Source organism: Penicillium alfredii (genome assembly GCF_028826965.1).
Source record: "Penicillium alfredii strain IBT 34128 chromosome Unknown utg000011l_segment0_segment0, whole genome shotgun sequence".
Lineage (NCBI taxonomy): Eukaryota > Fungi > Ascomycota > Eurotiomycetes > Eurotiales > Aspergillaceae > Penicillium > Penicillium alfredii.
Window position 1 is genome coordinate 1,111,762 of NW_026622708.1, and position 16,692 is coordinate 1,128,453.

A 16,692-nucleotide genomic window follows, 5' to 3' on the forward strand; every position below is an offset into this window, starting at 1 on the left:
TTCGTTTAGCTGCAAAAACTCCCTGTCAGTCATGCCATCTTGGCGCAGCAGTCGCGTTCTTCCGACTTAAGCGAGTGATTGTCTTTCTTTTTTATGGAGATTGACTCGGATTTTACCTAATGAGATCGGGGCCAGCGCCCCCGGGGCCAAAGGCACAGCACCTTGCAGTTATCAGATCGGATAAAGAATGGAGAATACCCACATCGTCCACGTTTAGCGTCGGTGCGATGGAAGAACTTGGCTAGTCCTGACGAGTTGTGGCCAAATCAGCGTCCAATACGGCTCTTCATCTTACCGGATCCCTCTTTACTCGGCGAGACCGATGTGGGTCATCCCACGCGTGTAGCCCTGTAATCAGATTAGATTGAGTGATCCAGCCTTTTGTTTCTTTTTTCTTTCTTATTCCCATCCTCCGTGATCGGGAAATGTGTGGTGCTGACTGGGCCCAAGAATTTGCAGTAGTGACGCATATTCGCATTAATATATTAATTATAATGGATCGACTTTTTCTTAGTCTCTTTGCTGCTCTTTTTTTTATCAATCTCGGAGTCGTTCTCATTTATTTGAGCGCATTCCGTCTTCCTGCCCCTTGCCAGTCTCGATCCTAATTTTCTTCGGACTGTAGTCAAGATGGCAGACGCTGGCATTCAGGAGTCTGATGCAACAAAGATTGACATGAAGGTCAACGTCGAAGGCCAGAAAGAGGAAGCCCTTCCAGCCTACGAGGCCGGCGACCACAAAGGCAACGCTGAAGTCCCCGACGAAAATACTCAGGATGGTGTGCGAATTATGGAGGCCATGACTCTGTCATGGTCGCGGTCCTCGCTGATCTTAGTCTATATCAGGTAAGGGGTGATCTTTGATGGTGGACGATCTTGCGACAAAAACCTTGGAATCATTGGGAATCATTGGAGAACTAATCGGTCGGTATAGTATGTGGCTACTCTACTTCAGCAACGCCTTTGAAGCGTCCCTCTCCACCAATCTGGATCCCTATGTGTCGAGTGCCTTTCAGGATCACTCGTTGCTGCCGGTCATCACGGTCGTGTCGAATGTCATGGCCGGTGCCACGTACATGCCAGTCGCGAAGATCTTGAACTTATGGGATCGAACTGTGGGCTTTGGCTTGATGCTGGCAATTGCGACCCTGGGCATGGTGCTCATGGCGTCTTGTAACAGCTTTGAGCTGTATGCCGCAGCCAATGTAAGTCAAGCTCTCTCTCTCTCTCTCTCTCTCCTGTGTTCTTCGAGGCTCATGAAATCCAAAATATAGATCTTCTACTCGGTTGGCTTCACAGGCATGATTTTCTGCATCGATGTTCTGACGGCCGATACCTCGACCATGCGAAACAGGGGGCTTGCTTATGCCTTCACCTCGTCCCCGTACATTATCACCGCGTTCGGAGGTCCCAAGGCTGCCGAGAGCTTTTACGCTAAGAACTGGCGCTGGGGATATGGTTCCTGGGCGATTATCCTCCCGGTCGTCGCCACGCCCATGATAGTGGTGTTGCAGATGGCCAAGTTCAAGGCGAAGAAGAAGGGCCTGGTCCAGAGACCTCCGAGTAACCGGACTTGGTACCAGAGTCTCCGGCACTACCTGGTTGAATTTGACTGTAAGATCGGGAAAACTTCCCTTTTGGGGATTTATAACTGACTTGAATTCCTAGTTGTTGGTGTCTTCCTCCTCTGTGCCGGCTTCGTCCTCTTTCTGCTGCCCTTCACGATTGCCGCCTCGTCCCGCGACGCCTGGCGCACCGACTATATCATTGCCATGCTGGTGGTTGGTGCTTTCCTGCTCGTGGTCTTTGGGTTCTGGGAGAAGTTCGGCGCTATCAAGCCCTTCGTGCCCTGGACCCTGCTCAAGTCGCGCACCGTCATGGGTGCTTGTCTGCTGGACTTTACCTATCAGGTGGCCTACTACTGCTGGTTCGACTATTTCACCTCGTACCTGCAGGTGGTCTACAACACCTCGCTTGCCTCGGCCGGGTACATCTCAAGTATCTTCGACATTGTCTCGGGCGTCGAGCTGTTCGTCGTCGGATTCTTGATCCGCTGGACCGGCCACTACAAGTGGGTGCTGATGTGGGGTGTGCCACTGTACATGCTGGGCGTAGGCCTGATGATCTACTTCCGCCAGCCGCATATAGGCCTGGGCTACATCATCATGTGCCAGGTCTTCATCGCGCTGGGTGGGGGTGTCATCATCATCGGCGAGCAGGTCGCCATGCTGGCGGCCTCACACCACAATGATGTCGCTGCTGTCCTGGCCCTGCTGGGTCTCTTTGGGTACATCGGTGGCTCCGTCGGTGGGAGTATCTCTGGTGGTATTTGGACCAATACCCTGCCGGAGATGCTGAGACAGACGCTTCCTGAGAGCGCCCAGGGCGATTTGGAAAAGATTGTTGGTAGCCTCGATGAGCAGCTGAAGTATAAATATGGTTCGGAGATCCGTGAGGCTATCATGGATGCCTACGCGGCCACCCAAAAGCGCATGTTGATTGCCGGCACTGCCGTCATGGCTTTGGCGCTGGTCTTTATGATGATGATTCGTGACCTGAACGTGAAGAAGATTCAACAGGTCAAGGGCATGCTCTTCTAGTGGGCTAGAATGCATGTTTTGAGGAAGATAATGTATAAAGAGTCAGGTCGACATTGTCGGTTTCGGTAATGTAGATGACGGGGATCTTACGATGATGGATGACGAGGTGGTGTTTTCTTTTTTTTCTCCTCTGTATATGAGAAATGAATTTGTGCTAGGAACTAAACCCATAAAAATCAAGGCAGAAAGCTGCTATTCCGTTTCAAACACAGCTCCACCATTTCCCTTACTGCTTCTCTTGGGGTAGGATATCAGGAACAGGTCCGACTGGAATTACCAGCTGGTTATTGCCAGTCTTTCTGCCGATAGCGTTGCAATACCCGAATTTATACTAGATAGTGTCGGTATCAGCAATCTGGAGGTTCCTCTTTTCCTGTATTTTCAGAGTAACAAGCACTCACAATGTCAAAAAAGGTGGTTTGCCTAAAGGCACCATGAGTCTCGTCGGATTTATCATAGTAGAGTCGCCGGTACCATTGATCAATCCGCGGGTAGTCGTGTCTGATCATTTTGAGATTACATCGAAAGATCAGGTAGTAGGCCACGTCGAAGCGCGCAATGGTTGTATACAGGCGGATGTCAGCCTCGGTGATATGCTTTCCAAACAGAAACGGTCGATGACCCGGCTGAGCCAAGTGCGCCTCGATACGGTCAAGAGCCTCGAAGAGTGGGTAGATGTTTTCCTCGTAGGCAGTCTGCGTGGTCGCAAACCCCGTTTTGTACACGCCGTTGTTGATCTGTGGATACACCCACGCATTCATGGCATCGATCTCGCCTCTCAGATGATCGGGATAGAACCCGCCTCCAGGGCGGTTTGCTTCGCGCAGTTTCGGGGACAACAGATGGTCAAATTCGGTGTACAGCATGCGAATGATCTCGCTGCTTTCGTTGCTCACGATCGTCTCTTTCTTTTTATCCCACAGCGTCGGCACCGTGTATCGTCCTTCGTACTGCGGGTCCGCCTTGAAATAGAGCTCCTTTAGGTACTTGAAGCCATACAGTGGGTCCTTCTCCGCGGATCCCCATCGGCCAGAGAAAAACCACCCATCGGGCCCCAGCTCCGGGTCCAGCACCACCATCGGGATGATGTCTTGTAGTCCCTTCAGGGTCCGGACTAGATTGGCTCGGTGTGCCCACGGGCAGCCATAGTTGATGTAGAGCACGTAACGGTCTTTCTCAGCTGGGAACTCCGAGGATGCATCCCGGGAGATAAACGACCGGAAGGCGGACTCCTTTCGGCGGAAGTGGCCGTCTGAGTCGGCGTGTTTGTAGATGTTGGTGTTCTGTGCAAGTTAGCCATTATCTCGCAAAGGTATATTGTCAATATGGAGCTCAGACTTGTCCACTCATGGTTGAGATGTGGTTGTCTTCAGAGTACTCGTGAGCTCTGGGGATAGCAATTGATCACTTTGGACGTAGGCCTACGCAGATTAAATAGACCCGTAACTAGATGCCCCCGCGGTCTTTTCCACTTTGTCAGAAGGGAGAAACATCCCCGAGGTCTTATAAATACAAGCCGAAGGTTGTTGGAAGCTCGGTTGGGCTGACAAATCGGTGTCGTCATCCATCGCATCGCCCGTCGGGGCCGAATCAACAATGAAAGCATTGAACTACATGCAAATAAACATCATAAACATTGCAGCTTAAGAGTGTGGTCCAATTCCAAACCGCCTAGCCACCTCGGGGAACCCCCCTTCGTTCAATCCAACCCACATATCAACCGAGCCATCTATCCTGGCCTGCGCAACCTGGTCTGCAGGAAGCGTCTCTTCCAACTCCCGCTCCACATAGACGGTCTGGAATCCGCAGCTCTTGGCTGCCTTCAGGTCCTTGAGATGTGCAGCCACCAGGGCACATTGACCCGGCTCCAGGCCGAACTTGTCCGCGGCTCCATGATACACTCGAGGTGATGGTTTGTATGCGCCGAAATTCTCGGCACTGACCAGATGCGTGAAGGGCAGGGACCCATGGCGCTGGAGATCCTGGAGCAGAGACACATTGCCGTTCGACAATGTGGCGGTCGTGAAGCGCTGGTTCAGCCGCTCAAGTCCGGCGGCGCTGTCGGGCCACGGGTCGAGCCGATGCCAGCTTAGAGCGAGGGCCCATCGCTCCTCGTCGGTGAATAGGCCGTGGAGGCCTCGCTGCTCCAAGAGGTCTTGGAGAGCGGCATAGTGGTGCTGGTCGACCGACACAAAATCCTTGCTGGGATCAAATGTACTCGTAAACACACCGTAGGTCCGTCGCCAGTCTTCGGCCAAGGCGAGCCAGTCTACCGAGATCATAGCAGCCGCGCGGTCTCGCACATCAATGGCGAGTTCCTTGTGGGGATTGTTTAAGGCTTGCTGGGCTGCGGCGCTCAACGCCTTGGTGATACACGAGCGCCATTCCACGACGGTCCCGAATGTATCGAAGAACAAAGTCCGGGGGTGTCCGGTCGGCATGGTGGGTGTGATCTGCGATGTCCCGCAACGTGACGGTCGCGATGGGGATTCTTCACGAGTTGGTCGAATGTGAAATTGAGATTTCAACCGGGCAAAATGTCAATTCTTTCAATTTTCGCCGGGTGCAATCGCAAGGGACTTCATTGCGAGACCCGAGGTTCAAGTATGGCGTGACGGGGGATCCAACCGCCTGATAGTTCTGCCGCTATGGACTGGGCGTGTGATATTCTGTACACATGTAGTATGGTATAGATAGAGATATATAGAATATTTCCAAGTCTCTAGATACCCGGGCCTATGTATCTATATCCATATCCATCTTGGGAGGTTTTCTTGCACTTGACTCCCTCCCACGTGCAATCTATATATCTACACAGACTACGGAGTACCTCGCCCTAGTTTCAGGCAGAGTCCAGTAAGAGGAGAGCACCCAAATATAAATTTGTTTTAGATCTATTAAAGATAAAAATAAAAATAAGAAAAGGGGCACCTTCGAGACTGCGCACGGATTCCCGCGTCTTCAAAGGCGGATGAACCCTGCATCTGTCAACGGGCCCAACGGTCAAAAGTACATTAAATAGCCGTAGAATTATTGTGGCTAGTGTCGACAAGAATAATTATCCTAATAGCAGCGGTACTAGTGGAGGAATATTGGTATATAACCTGTCAATGGTGCCTCCCAGAGCATTTAGATATACCAATTGACCTGTCAATTCTCTTCTCCAGGGAATTGCCAATATTCCAATACTCCCATATTCCACTGGCATGGATTCGCGCGTAATCAACAACGTCGACGCGTGGAAAGGGGCTCGACACGTCCCGGATTCTCTTCGCAGCAAATTTTGGTTCGATGTGGGTTTCTGTTCCCACGCGGTGGAGACCTCATCTGCGCCAACCTCCATCTTTCCTCTACATCGACGGTGGTTCGAGGGATCCCCTGTTGCTGCAGGACAAACTCAACAAAATGGCGATCACAAAGCCATGGAAACATCAGAGCCAATTGCCTCCAGTGCAACCTAGGGATCCTGAAACATCGTGATGGCTCTGAAATTGCCTACGACGATCATGTCGCGCGAACCTCACGCTAGGGTGAACTGACCCTCTCAAACACGCTAAGCCGGGCCCTCCTTTTCCCTATCGAGCATCGTCCCCAATTTATTCGACTCACCCCGTCTCAATTGGACATGGGTCCTTTTGGGGATCCCGGCAAGATGGGACCCCCTTTGGTGGACGCATCATCGCATCGCAAGTCACCGAAGGAGACAGAAAAAAAAGGGGGAGATCTTCCCTGATGCACAGCCATCCTACACAGCTTGGAGGAGCTGGAGCTTCCGCTGTTTGGACCCATACAACGCGTGGTGGAGCTTTGATTCAGGCGTGTTTCGTCACAGACGAACACCTTCCCCCAGGAGCCTGACATTGGAACGCTTGTGTTCGACGATCCTCGAGAATTTCGACTCCTTTTCCGCTTCCAGCGTTCGACTTGTGTTCCCGACCTGCCCGAGATTACTCCCGCGCTTGATTTGAACCCTTGTGTTCCACTCCCTTTGTGCCAGTCTCTGCCAGGTCCGCTCACCCTGGCTTGCCTACCCATGGTGCATGCGGAGATGAGAAACATGGCCATCTCATTGCAAGTGCATCCAGACCGAGGATTATCTACATTGAATGTCCCCGACCTCGACTGGGAGTTGCTCGGGCCAGCATCCCATGCTTAGCGTCTTGGGTGGCAGCTCCTGGTGGAGCAGCATGCGGCGTGTGGGCTAATCGGGTGGGTTTCTTGCTTTCCCCATGGCCCCTAACGAACACCCCTGGGACAGCCTTTTTATTTTTCTTATTTTTTTATGCATACGAAAAGGCCCCGTCACGCAGCTTGCCTTTTTCTCCTCGCACCCGGCGCGCTTCCGACATATGGCGCGCAAGGCTGATCTTGAGGCTAAGGTAATCCATCGTTAACGGGCAGCTGGACTCGTCTCCGATCTTTGCCTCGTTCGTATTTCTCGAAGATCTTGGACGTACCCCCTTCCCCTCCGTGATCGAGCCCCGTGTGTGTGGATTGATCCAAATTGTCTTGAGATTCCTCAGACTGATTCCATCCCTGGTGGCATTGTACTCGCTTGTCAGACGGTAAGTAAAGGTAGAGCTCCCCCGTGCAGATTCAAATGGCGCGTCGCGTGCATCCCGCATCCCGCGCTGTACCCCGTGGCTGACGGTTTGTCCCACAAAGTTGCTTGTTGGATATCCTCTCGAGACTGCCGACAGCCACCCCTGGAAAGCACACGACACGGAATCGACGCGCTCTCGACGGATGATCGAACTACAGTAAACTGCCGTTGAGATTGGGTAAGCTTGCGGGATGGTTTGAGATTTCCATCCGGTACATGCGCAACGAGAGATGGCCACGGACTTGCAGTCCCCTGTAGCCTCTACGGCCCAACCGTCTCCGGCACCATCTACCTCGCGCCCTCTGGAAAAGGCGGGATCGAGATCGCGGCCCTCTCTGTGCCGACGAGACTCATCTCCTGCACCATCCTCCTCCCCGCCTGGCTTGCCAACCCCCGCGTTCTCCCCGGATGGACAGAGCGATGGCGAAGATATCATCGAGGATACATTATCCCCGTTCGACCCCCGCAGAATCACGCCCACCCTTCATGCGTCGCTGGTTTCGAAATCCTCGCCCTGCGGCGCGAGGTGGAAAACAAAACCAAGGCAATTGATTCATTGGAACTGAGTCTAGATGAATCGAGGACGGAAAATGAAACATTACACATGAATGTCTCCCAGACCAGCCAAGAGGCCCGGTCGTTGAAGCACCAAATCCAGCTTCTGGAGGGTGGAACGTCATCTGCGATGACAGAGCTCGCTCGGGAGCGAGACGAGGCTGTGGAAAATATCACCGATGTTCGCAAGAAACTCGATCAGGCACAGAAGAAGGCCCGGAGTCGGGAAGAAGAAGTCGAGCGAACACAGACGCTATGGGATCGCGATCGCGAGGCCTGGGATGGCGAGCGACGAGGTTGGGAGCGCAAGGTCCACGTGGTGGAAGGTCGCTTGAAAACAGTGTTGAACGAGGTCGCCGCTGCCCAGGAAGCCGGAACCCTCCATTCGCAACTCAGCGAAACCGGGGAAATCGCCAAAGACAAGGCCAAGGAAAGCGACACGGCCAGCGTGGCTTCCAGCAGCCAGGGCCGCCGGCGAACAAGTGTCACCAGTGTGAGTACAGAAGAGGATGACGGCGAACCTGATTTCCACAACGTCCGCTACTCGGTGATGAGCATGGCTGGGGCCAAGGTCGACTCCGGCTTGAATTTGGCCCAGGAATTGGCCTTCGACGAGGAGGACGAGTTCGTTCCATCTGACGAAGACGAAGACGAGACTCCCGATTCACCCGAGGCGCTTCCCGAGGAGCGCCCAATGTCGGTCCACTCGCAAGCGTCGCACACTGTGGCGTCGAAAGCAAGAAAGATCTTGGGTCTTTCGCTTCAGAGCACGGGATCAACCACGACCGTGGATTACCGACCTCCCGAACCGACTAGTCCATTGAAGACGATGATTCCTCCGGTCGAATATCACGACCGAGGCATCCAATACTCGCCTCCTCCCTCCCCCGAGATACCGGCCGTGAGTGAGAAGGAATTCGTTCCTCCATCCACAGAACTTCCCGTGAAACTTGATTTACAAGACGAGGTCAAGGGTCAGCCTGAAATGAAGGACTCTGCAACGCTTACTATCGCAACCGAGATGGTGTCTGCCTCGTGTCAGACGGTGGGTGAGCTCCCCAGTCCTCCATGGACGCCCAAGGTGACGGAAGAGCCACCGAAACCTGTCGAGGATGAGCCGGAGCCGGTTCAATTGACATCAATATCTACTCAAACCGAACCTATGGCAGATTTCGCGCCGGTCGATGTCGACAAGCAATCTAGTCTGTCGCCAACTTCCATCCCAACACAGATGGATATTCCAATGATTGCCATTCATCCCCCTGGCTCAGAACCTCCCTCGCCTCGAAATAGTGTCGTTCTACCCCCACAAACGAAGAATGTGTCTTGTCAGGCCAATTTCCTCCCTGTTGTTGATAAGCGCTCTATTGCCATCCAAACCGAGGAGATCCGCATCGACCAACGCCCTGTGAAACTACCAGCAAGCCTTCTACCTTCTGCCATTCCGGATATGCCGCCTCGCTCAGAAGCTCGAAATTCTGGTATACAACCTTATCGCGCACCACCGCCACGATCAGCCAAGAGAGACCAGAGACCTCAACCCTCCGAACGTCCCGTCAAGCCACCCAGAGCACCGGTGGCAGAGCCTGTTCAAGCCTACCCCGGCAACAATGACAACGGTCCGCTCTCAGAAGATGTGATGTCGGGCCTTCGGCGACCTCTGCGGTCCAGCAGCCTCTTTGCTGGATTTGAGCAGCTGAGCGATGACGAGAGCCCCGATGCGGAACGCGATATCTTCACCGATGACGAACTCCTCAACCGGCCGTTTGCATCCTATTCTGTTCGACGCGGAAAGTTGGTAAATGCGAAGTCCAGGCCCAGCTTGGATGAAATGACTCTCCCCGAGATCGACGAGCATCTGTCCGATCCAGAGTCAAAGCAATCTGACGTGGGCCGTGGATCTCGAATGACGCAACGGTCTGGCACGACCGCATCCAGCAGTCGACAATCGGGAATGCGCAAAATGGCCATGATCTCTAGCGGTGCTGTAGCACATCAAAAGACTCGTGCCCGGAGCCCCAGCGAGCCTAGCCTGGATAGTGGCAGTGCGGGCTCTAGTATTGCCCCTCCATTCCCTGTTCCGATCCGCCTTAGCTCACGCAAGATCCCGCTTGGCGGTAGCGATGGATCTTCGAGCCCGACTCGGTCCTCCGTCTCCGGTAGGCAATTCTCTGACCGCGGTCGCCCCCAGCTCATGCGACGGCCCACTTTGCGGCGAGTTCGATCTGCGGCGGCCATGTCGCAAACGGATGCCACCGAGCGTCCAGAGATCCGATCCTCTCCTGCGCGCTCGAACTCGTCGTTTGCTCCGGACAGTCCTTCATACCGTCCGCCCCCTCTGCCGGCTGATGATATCACGGCGCCTCGTGCACGTCGCGGAGTCCCGAAACGGGCCTCGATACGCACAACAGCGTCTCAGCATCTGAACCATGAGCGGCAGGACTCCACCGGCGGGGTGCAACCGACGAGTGTCGTGGATGCCATCGCCCAAACCATGGTTGGCGAGTGGATGTTCAAGTATGTTCGTCGGCGCAAATCATTTGGAATGGGCGAATCCAAGGATAACTGGGAAGGGCGCAACCCCGACGAGGTGTCAGCGAACATTACCAACAGTGGCGTGCGGCATAAGCGATGGGTCTGGCTCGCGCCCTATGAGGGCTCCATCATGTGGAGTAGCAAGCAGCCGACAAGCGGACCCGCCTTACTGGGGAAGAGTGGCCGCAAGTGTAAGTCTAGCTCAGCCTTAGGCTTTTTCTTCCTTTTCTTTTCGCGCTAACATTCGGTTTCTAGTTACGATCCAATCAGTTCTGGATGTCAAGGATGACAACCCATTGCCCAAGGGTTCGCCGAATGTGTTCAATCGTTCGATCTTGGTGCTGACGCCGCAGCGTGCGCTCAAATTCACCGCGCTAACTATTGAGCGCCACTATGTCTGGTTGACGGCGCTATCATTCCTAAGCCATTCTTCTATGGGCCTCCACGACCTGGCTGCACTTCCACCCGTGCCTCAAGAGGAGGCTGGGTCTCCCGCACCGCCGCAGGCCACTTTGCGGCGGAATCCAATCCGTGACTCGATCCGGGTGGCCAAGGGCCGGCCCCGACCCATGCCCAAGGGCAAGCGCTCCTTCGGCAGTGCGCCCGTGCCGACGCCCGTGCCTGAATTGCCGGCTGGCGGTTTGGACACAATGGCTGCGGACGCGCCGCACGTACCACGCTTCTCGACTCACAACCGCAAGCGCAGCAACACCGCACCCCGGCCGGCACCGGCGCTGCACGCAATCCGCAGCTTCTCTAGTCAGGGAACCATGCCATCGTCCCACAGCGGAACCACCGCAGGCTCCGATGCGTATTACCCGCCGCCTATGGCGCCTCCGGGCCGACGTCCCGGTATCGCTAGCGGTCGTAGCAGTTTCAGCCGTACCTCCGAGGCGAGTGGCCGCGCCTCCAGCGGCACTGGGGCCATGTTCGATGTTGGCACCGTCCGCATGGAGGCCTTCATCGATCACCACGCCGAGCAAATCAACCGGCCCCGCGGCCCACCTCCGCGCCGACATGTCCGCAAAAGCTCGAGCCAGTGGAGTCACGGCCGCTACGACTTCGATGCGCCTTCCTTGGACGATAGCGAGCTCTCCTTCCGACCCGATGACCCATTCCGGGGCTTCTAGTATTTATTGATATCGATTGACCTTCTTTCCTCCTTCTCCCTTCACTTCTCGATTGGTGATTCATGTGTGTCTGTTGGTTCTGGTATTTGGCGCCGGTCGACCGCCTTTTCTTCTTTTACATGCTGTACAATCCCTGGACATATTTATCTTTCTCTTCCCTTTCTGTGACATAGTGATCTGTCGATCAGTCTTTTTTTCTCCGTGTTGATACCACTTTTTGTGCTTCATCCTTTTTTCTTGATCAAAACTGCAGCAGATACCACTGGAGTGGGACAGGACGTTGTGTCCGAGTCCCCGACTATTAAATCACATTCTCTATTGATCCTCTTAATTGAAACTGTGTCCAGGTATAGGTGTTCGTAATTGATCTAGGCTCTTCTAGAAAAGAGAAAGAAAGAGAAAGAAAGAGATCGGGTATAGCATCGTTCACATGGGGTGGTAGACTGTAGCGCGAATATGGAAACACAAGGTAGAATTCCAAGATACATTGGGTGGAATCAAGTCGCACGGACAGCCATTATGCCGGGGTGGGCTGACAGCGATATCTCCGAACTGCAATGCAATTCCCACCCAAACCGAAGACTCTTTCCCCCGACATTCGAGATTTTGAGACGGGAAAAACATGGACAAAACAAGAAAAGAAAAAAGAAGAAGATCACAGCTTGGCGGCCTCCTTCACCTCGCCAATCTTGAGTTTATCGGCATATTTCTTCAACACGGTCTCGTTGTGGTACTAGATCAAAAAAGAGGGGAGACATGTCAGCAACTTATGGTCGTGAGCCTCGGTAAATCAAAGCACCCTCTCCGCGACAGTCGACCAAACGCAGGTGTATATCGGGCAAAGGCAACTAACCTTCCAGAACTGCTTCGAGGCATCCTTCCCGGCGACGCGCTTCAGGATCTTGGCGCCGCCCGGGTGCTCGTCGATGAAATTGGTTACGTCGTAGACGGTGCTGTCGACGATGATGTAGAGGCCCTTGTCGGGGCTGTTGTGGGAGGCGACGTCGGCGGGGGTGAAGGATTGAGACATGGTTGGAATGAGGATAAAAGATGAGAGGATATGAAAGGGAAACAGGGAAACAGAGAAACAGAGGAAGAATAGCGAGTGACGTATAGGAAGAAAAGAGTCCGGGGTGAGGCGGAGAAGCCGAGGTCCATCGTTTGGGCCGCGGATGAAATACATTGCGTCTGATTGGTTCGTGGACTCGCATGAATAGACTACGGTTATGGCGGTATCCTCTCTTCTATAAATACGTTGAATGTTGGAGATTATGACTATATTTGGAGATGTCTTGACATATAAAGAATATTCTTGTTAAATGCGTAGAAAAGTACAGCTCCAAAGTGTGTGATCTTGGTAACTTGGTATATTCACGAGATCGGCCCCAATCACCACATTTCCTGCCGGACAATCAATCTTCTACCGCTTCTGCTTGGGCATCTTGCGATCCACTCCCAGCGACTCCAAATCCTTCTTCTTGTAGTAATGCGGTGCCACTTCCACTAACCACTCCGCCTGCAGCGGCAAGTTACTGCGCATGTACTCCTTGCTGGTCAAAACCAGCTCAAAGTAGATCACCCACCGTGGGTTGACCTCGAACAGAGTACTCGACGGGTGCAGGTATACCGACTGTCCATTCTTGATTGTGCGGTAGCTGTCACCCCCGCGCTGCAGTCGCGCCGCGTTGGGGAAGAACCCGGCCGTAATCGCCTTCTGGATCGGCATCATATTGGTGGCCCCGCAAGTGCTAACCGAGACCTCGACTCGGTCGCACAGCTTGGCCAGCTGGTCGCGCACATCGCGTGCCCGCGTCAAGCTGCGCTGTTGCAAGAAGTTCTCTCGCGCCCACACGTAGCTGAAGTCCGAGTCCACCCACTGGTTCCAGATGTTAAGCAACGTGAGGTGGTCACCTCCGTCCTTTACGGTAAATCGGTTGCGGGCACTATCCGCGTGGATCTTCTTGTCCTTGGGCCGGAAAAAGAGCGCACTTGCCTCTCCCAGCATCGACACGATCGATAGGACCTCCTCCACACACCCGTACTGGTCCGCAGCCAAGATCGCTTTGGCAAGCATCGGGTCCGTGGGGAACTCTGCCATCTGCCGACCGACCTTGGTCAGCTCGCCACGGTCGTTCAGTGCCCCCAGAGCGTACAGCTGCTCCAAGGCCCGAATGATAGTTTCCGCCGGCGGCGGGTCCATGAAGTCAAAATCGAGCAGTTGGTCGATACCCAGCGACTTGAGCATCAGGATCACGCCGTTCAGGTTTGTACGCTGGATCTCTGGGGTGGTGTTCTCCTCGAGTTCGTTGTAATACGCCCATTTGGTGTAGAGACGGAAACATTTGCCAGGCCCAACTCGCCCAGCGCGACCAGCTCGCTGGTTAGCCGATGCCCGCGAGCACGGTGTTACCACCAGGCTCTCCATGCCCGTGCGAGGATTGAACACATTCTCCTTTACAAACCCGGGGTCAATCACGTAGACAATGCCGTCGATCGTCAGGCTGGTCTCGGCGATATTGGTGGCCAACACCACCTTGCGAGCCTTGGGTGGCGTAGGCTCGAAAATCTTGGTCTGCAGCTCCGACGGCAGATTGGCGTAGATAGGACAGATAATCATTTCCGGTATTTTACTGCCCAATTTTCGTGCCGTTTCCTGTAAGCTTTGGTCGGCTGCCTCGATCTCTTCCTGACCAGTGAGGAACACCAAGATATCCCCGGGGCCCTGCGTGACGTGAATCTGGAAGACCGTGGTAATAGCCGCGGCCAAGTAGTTGGCCTCGGGCTGCGATGTATAGTGCACATCCACAGGGTACCGCCGGCCAGGGATATTGAAAATGGGCGCATCGTCAAAGTACTCCTGGAACTTCTGCGCATCCATCGTCGCCGACGATATAAGAAGCTTCAAATCAGGCCGAGCCTTAGCGATATCTTTGAGGAGGCCACACGCAATGTCGGTGGGCACCGTCCGTTCGTGAGCCTCGTCGATCATCAAGGCGGAGTACTGGCCCAAGTCTGGTTCCGTCAAGAGTTCTCGCAACAGCATGCCATCGGTCATGTATTTGACAATGGTCTTGTCGGTGGTGTTATCCTCAAAGCGGATAGCATAGCCAACCTCATTTCCAATCTTCACGCCCATCTCGTCTGCTACACGCGCTGCCACACTCATGGCAGCTACTCGTCGTGGTTGCGTGCACCCAATCTTCAATCCATCCTTCGTGTATCCGGCCTCATGGAGGTATTGCGGGATCTGCGTTGTTTTTCCCGATCCCGTTTCACCCACAATGATCAGAACCTGATGTTGATGAACGGCCTGGATGATCTCGTCTCGGAATTGGTAAATTGGCAGGTTCTTCCGGGTTTCTTCCATTGACGCAGCCTTCTTTTCCTCAGCATCTATCTGCTCTTTCAAGCGTCTTTGCTCCTGCGTCATGGGTTTCTGCGTGCCTTCAAGCTTGGCGTCCATGACAAAGTTGATCTGCTGGGAATCATCGAACACATATTCGTAGTCTCCCTCGTCGACAAATTCAGCCTTCTTGATCTGGGCCTTGGCCTTGGCCGTCTGCTCCATCTCCCACTCTTCGTGCTCGGTGACAAACCGCTCTTGGCCCGTCTCGTCACGATCGACATATCGCTTGTACAGAGCATCCTCTTTCTTTTTCCGATCGATCTTCCCCTTCTCCGTGATATAGTCGTCTGGCATCATATACCCATCGCGGTGGTCATCGATTCGGAGCCGCTCTTCAGCGATGCGGAGAACCTCTCGGTTTCGCGCAAACTCCTCTTTCTCCCGGCGCGTTAGACTCGGATTTTCCCGCAGCTCAGCTGTCTCCTCCGCGACCTGCCGCCGCAGCAATGCCAGCCGCTCTGTTTCACGTTTCTTCAGATACTCCTGTCGCGATCGGAGTCGCAGATCCGGCATCATCGCTGCGCGGGCATCGGCGTCATCAGCCAACGCGCGCCGCCGGGCAGCTTCTCCATCTCGGGTGCGGTCTTCGACAATCTTCCTGGATCTGCTGTCATCCTTATTGGCCAGTCGCTTCGCAAACTCGTCTCTTTCGCGAAGGTCTCGTTGACGGTCAATCTCTTGTTTGGTCTGCGGGTCGATATCCTCGGCCGGCGATGCGGGCCGTGGTGAGGCGGATCCATCCTCGAGTCGCGTGCGCTTTGGGGCCGATTCTTCGAATTCCTCAGGATCGTCATCGGCGTACATCTCGTCGTCTGGGATTTCTTCGTCGCCCCATCGGTCCTCAAAATCCTGTGAGTCTCTTCTCCGAAGCTTCTTCGATCGTGGACGATCTCGGCTCTCTGCGTCCCGACTACGATCTCGCTTGCGAGTATCATCCTTTTCCCAGCGACTCCGAGCTTCAGAATCACGTTTCCCTCTGCTTCTGTCTTTGTCACTGTCCCTTTCCTTGTCTCGCCGTCTCCGTCTCTCTCGGTCTGCCTCGACATTTGCGGGGCCCAGTGATGTAGCTGGATCCGGTAGATCATCCTCCATGTCCAGTAGGCGGTATTTCTTCTTCGTAGATTCTTTCGCCGAGCTTTTCGGGGCAGGCGCGCTGGGCTGTGCGCCTTTGCCCGCCCGAGAATATAACTCCCCACAAAACGCCCCAAGATCGCTAGGGTTCATTCCATCTGTGCCGTCGAGGAAGGAGAGGAGTTTGTCTTGCAGGGAAGAAGCAGACCGGGCTGAGCTGGCGGTCGCGAGAACGAAATCAATGACAGTCGGGTCTGACGCGCCCGTCAGGCGGATGAGAGAATCAGACACGAAGGTTTTATTGTCCATGTTGTTTTATGGGCCCTCGAGCAGAGTAGGGGAGAAAAGGTGAGGTAGTGTTTCGACTTGAGAACGGAATGGACAAGAGACGCGCAATGATCGATACTCTGTTTCAAGTGCAATGGTGCATATTGCTGAGAGAAACCAAGGAATGCGGTAGATTTGCGCAATATATTTCCCCAAGGCTCCAGGGCGATAAGAGCAGGTAAATGGCGAATTTGGCGTGGGAGACTGGAGGGATCGGGGAGAAGTCGGAGAAGTCTGAAGGGAAGCTCGCGCCAAGAAAAGTGGCGATCGGCCACCATTGAAGAGATATACACTGGACAGCTCTCTATTATGGGAAGGCTTAAAACAAGTTTGATTGACGATTATATAAAGGATCAAGAAGATCATTGCATTTAATATTACACTTGCAACCAGTGAAACCAATTAAAAAGAAACGAGACAATAGTTCGACCGTGGTCAAACCGCCAGTTCTATATAATCTAGTTCG

The 16,692-nt window shown here is 53.9% G+C and overlaps 6 protein-coding genes across 6 annotated transcripts; 2 read left to right on the forward strand and 4 right to left on the reverse strand.

The window, feature by feature from the left end:
- Positions 1–630: 630 nt before the first annotated feature.
- On the forward strand, positions 631–2,599 carry mirD (putative MFS siderophore iron transporter; the record flags this gene model as incomplete). Its single annotated transcript, XM_056659367.1, has 4 exons — positions 631–845; positions 934–1,204; positions 1,274–1,613; positions 1,668–2,599. 4 exons carry the CDS (start codon positions 631–633, stop codon positions 2,597–2,599), a joined length of 1,758 nt encoding a protein of 585 aa, XP_056507660.1.
- A 347-nt stretch (positions 2,600–2,946) lies between these two features.
- NUU61_008843 (uncharacterized protein) lies at positions 2,947–3,949 on the reverse strand (the record flags this gene model as incomplete). Its single annotated transcript, XM_056659368.1, has 2 exons — positions 2,947–3,882; positions 3,938–3,949. 2 exons carry the CDS (start codon positions 3,947–3,949, stop codon positions 2,947–2,949), a joined length of 948 nt encoding a protein of 315 aa, XP_056507661.1.
- Positions 3,950–4,242: 293 nt separating this feature from the next.
- Positions 4,243–5,040, reverse strand: NUU61_008844 (haloacid dehalogenase, type II; the record flags this gene model as incomplete). The annotated part of the gene is made up of 1 exon (XM_056659369.1): positions 4,243–5,040. One exon carries the CDS (start codon positions 5,038–5,040, stop codon positions 4,243–4,245), a length of 798 nt encoding a protein of 265 aa, XP_056507662.1.
- A 2,392-nt stretch (positions 5,041–7,432) lies between these two features.
- NUU61_008845 (putative nuclear migration protein) lies at positions 7,433–11,422 on the forward strand (the record flags this gene model as incomplete). The annotated part of the gene is made up of 3 exons (XM_056659370.1): positions 7,433–7,728; positions 7,785–10,483; positions 10,548–11,422. The coding sequence occupies 3 exons, from the start codon at positions 7,433–7,435 to the stop codon at positions 11,420–11,422; spliced, it is 3,870 nt and encodes a 1,289-aa protein (XP_056507663.1).
- Positions 11,423–12,077: 655 nt separating this feature from the next.
- Positions 12,078–12,452, reverse strand: NUU61_008846 (cytochrome b5-like heme/steroid binding domain-containing protein; the record flags this gene model as incomplete). Its single annotated transcript, XM_056659371.1, has 2 exons — positions 12,078–12,155; positions 12,276–12,452. The coding sequence occupies 2 exons, from the start codon at positions 12,450–12,452 to the stop codon at positions 12,078–12,080; spliced, it is 255 nt and encodes an 84-aa protein (XP_056507664.1).
- Positions 12,453–12,842: 390 nt separating this feature from the next.
- Positions 12,843–16,208, reverse strand: NUU61_008847 (putative mRNA splicing factor RNA helicase (Cdc28); the record flags this gene model as incomplete). The annotated part of the gene is made up of 1 exon (XM_056659372.1): positions 12,843–16,208. One exon carries the CDS (start codon positions 16,206–16,208, stop codon positions 12,843–12,845), a length of 3,366 nt encoding a protein of 1,121 aa, XP_056507665.1.
- Positions 16,209–16,692: the final 484 nt, after the last annotated feature.